The sequence below is a fragment of the Schistocerca gregaria genome, chromosome 1 (genome assembly GCF_023897955.1).
Source record: "Schistocerca gregaria isolate iqSchGreg1 chromosome 1, iqSchGreg1.2, whole genome shotgun sequence".
Taxonomy (NCBI): Eukaryota; Metazoa; Arthropoda; class Insecta; order Orthoptera; family Acrididae; genus Schistocerca; species Schistocerca gregaria.
In genome coordinates, this window is record NC_064920.1 from 210,174,787 (window position 1) to 210,178,122 (window position 3,336).

The following is a 3,336-nucleotide window of genomic DNA, read 5'->3' on the forward strand; positions in this document are numbered from 1 at the left end:
GATGGAGGTATGAGTTCATCCTTGTACATTGTGATGATAAGAGGACATTTTGTTCACAATTAATAATTATCAATTTAATGTGGACTGACTATAACGTGTCTTGACTTAAGCAAAATAATAGAGGTTTTTGTGGATGTAGACATATTTGTTCGTCTTTTTTTAGTTATATATATATATACATCTAGGCAGTTGGACTAATGTGTTTTACTTTTCACTATTGTTTGTGACACATATTGTAATACTTAGCGGCGACCACTTCTTCTGCTATTGATAGTGTGTTAAGTGTGTGTAGGTGTTTTTATGTGTAAGAGCGATAAGGCCTTCTGCAATTTACTTTCTCGCTTGTTTTTGTGACACTAAAAATAGAAAGTAAGAGTGCTAAAGATTATTCAAACGCTCAGTGCACTCCTCTCAAGTAATACTAAGAGATGTCGGAATTTAGTGTTCCCAGCATAAGTGCAACTGGGATTCACAACAAGTCACTGGGAATGCTGGACAGTCCAGCACAGTCTGTTTGTCAGGAGTTGTTAACTATCAACACACAGAGTCTTGCTTCCTAGAACAGATAACGATTACAGAGGATTGCAGTACTGTGCATTGAGATTCTATTTGCTGTCCCTCAGTGCACACATGTTTGATCAGCTTGTTTAGTACAGTGTGTAAGTCAAACCTGGATAGACGGTCTGGAAGGGCTTACGAGACATTTGAGGTAGACTGGGCAGCTGGAACATGGATGCTATATCACTCATGTGTCGGCCATCATATGCTTTATCAGTAAACAGAAATAGGCTCACCATCGTAAAAATTAGAGTAGGAAGAGTTCACAAGGCAGATAATATGTTATATTTTTCAGCATATGATGGGGATTTAGTAATTAAAGTAAATCTAAGATGAGTGACTACTTATGTACAGAGCTCGATAAATATGAATGATATCAAGAAAAAGAGACAATGGAATACAGCTAAGCCTCCTTGAGTGATTAGTTAAATTTCAAATATTAGCCACAGCCTGGTTTTATTGCAGCAGTGTGAATATTCACTTGAAAAGTGCACAGAAATTTGTCACTATTATATGTAAACTTTATGAATTAGGAGTAAAACTGAACAAGTATTATGAGATATGTGACGGTTGCTCCAAGAACGGCAACAAATAGATGTAGGTCGATATCAAAGAAGCCTATAGCAGAAAAACGCATGCTCTCCACAGAAAGACGAAGACAGATGGAATTCGTTACTGACGGCGATAGTATTCGAATCATTTCCAGTAACTTTCTCGCAGTGCCAGCACGATCTACTGCTGATGAACATATCCAACAAATAGCTAACAGGTAGCTGGTAGTATAAAACAATAGTGCACTGAGCACTAGCACGTCACTATGCCCATAATTTTCCAACCAGGGCCAGTACTTGACCCTTAGCACAAGTGCGTAGCTCAGGTAGACGATCTGTATCAGCGTGTTGAGCACGGACAGCAGCAGCGCCGGACCGAAGTGTTGCCCGCAGAGGCGGGCGACGCGGTGCAGGGCCAGCCTGGCTCGCTGCAGCCGCCGCAGCTTGCCCTCCGTTGCCCACCACTGTCTTCCGGAGGTCACCGCCTCCTCCAGATCCGCCTCGCCGTGCAGAGGCGGCCGCACGCTCTTCAGAAGCTGACTGTTGAGTCTGCCCATTCGGTCCCGCACTGCCGTCACAATACCATAGAACTGAACCTGCCAAATGCCAGAGTATACGGAAAAGAAATTTAGAATTTTCTCTCTCCACGTTCGTTCAACTGTGTCTACTACAGTGTATATAATCCAAATACTAAACATCATAAAAACATATGCAAGGAGGAAAATAGTTGCTGCACGCGTTCTTGTAAACGCTTTGCTTCTTGTACGTTGGTTATGCACCAGTGGTATGTCTATTTCCAGTAAATTAACAATTTCACGTAGGTACCTGTTTCCAGTAATAAGACATGTGATTAACATTGCAACTGACTGCAACCAAACCAAGACTGAGACAAATATCATAGTAATCTTCAACGTAGGATAACTTTGTGGCACTGGGGGTGTGCAAGACTGAGTATAGCTGCAGTATGAGCCACATGTGACAACGCATACTAACCACCCTATAGTGGTCATGTGCCTCATCTTAAAACACGATGTGGTATTTACTTCCCTTCTAAAGGGCGACGAGAGTCCAAATATCTGTCTCATGACACATAATGGTCTGACAGCGGCGTAAAAGTTGTAACTACTCACTAAAGTTTTTGAGTATCTAACATGAATCATGGTGACTCTTCCTCTGTTCTACACAAATTTGTGTCATTTGGTAATAATGTATCAAATTAGGCTTCAAGCGCTTTGTTTTTTAGAAGATAACTGCTACATCATCTCTTACATTAAATTATGTAACTCATATCTTTGTACATCGGATAAGTAACATGCATGCTTTAAATACTCCTTAGCCCCCTACAACGTTATTGATTCTGGCCTTGCTACCCCTCAGCGAACACTAGAGAGACTGAAGATCACATGGTAAACAAACGTCCCAACATGGGACAACACCCTTAATGAGGTATTGATTGTACGTCGCCTGAGCGACCTGCCACAATAGTTCACAGTCTAATTCTCTAATTGCATGTCATGTAGTTGACGAGTGATTGCTTTAATGATCCTTTCCTACTCTGAGATTTCTTTCCGGCATCACCATTAACGTTTCCGGTTTGTTCTGTCTCAGTATTATTTGCGCCATCTGTAACGAATGTCCCGCTTTTTCTTCTTCTTCTTGGATATACAGCATTGCAACTGTAGTTATCCTGTTCTCAGAGATATGTTCGACATGATTTTTCCATTTCAGTCTGCATTTTTTAGTTATATTTGTAGAGTGTTCTATATTTAGTTCTTGTCTGAAATTGATGTTTATTTTATGGCCCAGTAACGAATATTTCACTACAAATCACAGTAACTTAGATCTAATTATTCGATTTATGGTAATCGTATTGTTGTTACGTTACATCATTCGAAAGCAAAAAGCTATTGCTATGTAAAATTTAAGTAACGGTTTTTTGTGAATTGATATTTTAATGTACATTGTGTGGTTCCACAGTTGTCTCTGAATCTAGCCAATTTAAGCTCTACAACATCTGACCTGGAAAATTTAAAAATGCTATTTAGGTATTTAATCTTTCTCCGTTATTTAGTTATTAGTCCACTACCATAATTTTGGCCCTTATGGGTTCTAGTCCTACAAATGTCAACACTTATGTTTCTAATTTGATATTCTCATTCATTTAGTGGTAGTTTGATTCAAGTACTGTTATTTGAACCTTTTCTTCAGATTCTTCTATTGTAAGCTT

General features: G+C 39.5%; 1 protein-coding gene across 1 annotated transcript; it reads right to left on the reverse strand.

Annotated features, from left to right (window-relative positions):
* Positions 1–1,087: 1,087 nt before the first annotated feature.
* LOC126338706 (putative gustatory receptor 2a) lies at positions 1,088–1,666 on the reverse strand. The gene has a single exon (XM_050001579.1). The coding sequence runs from the start codon at positions 1,664–1,666 to the stop codon at positions 1,088–1,090; it is 579 nt and encodes a 192-aa protein (XP_049857536.1).
* Between the last annotated feature and the right edge of the window lie 1,670 nt (positions 1,667–3,336).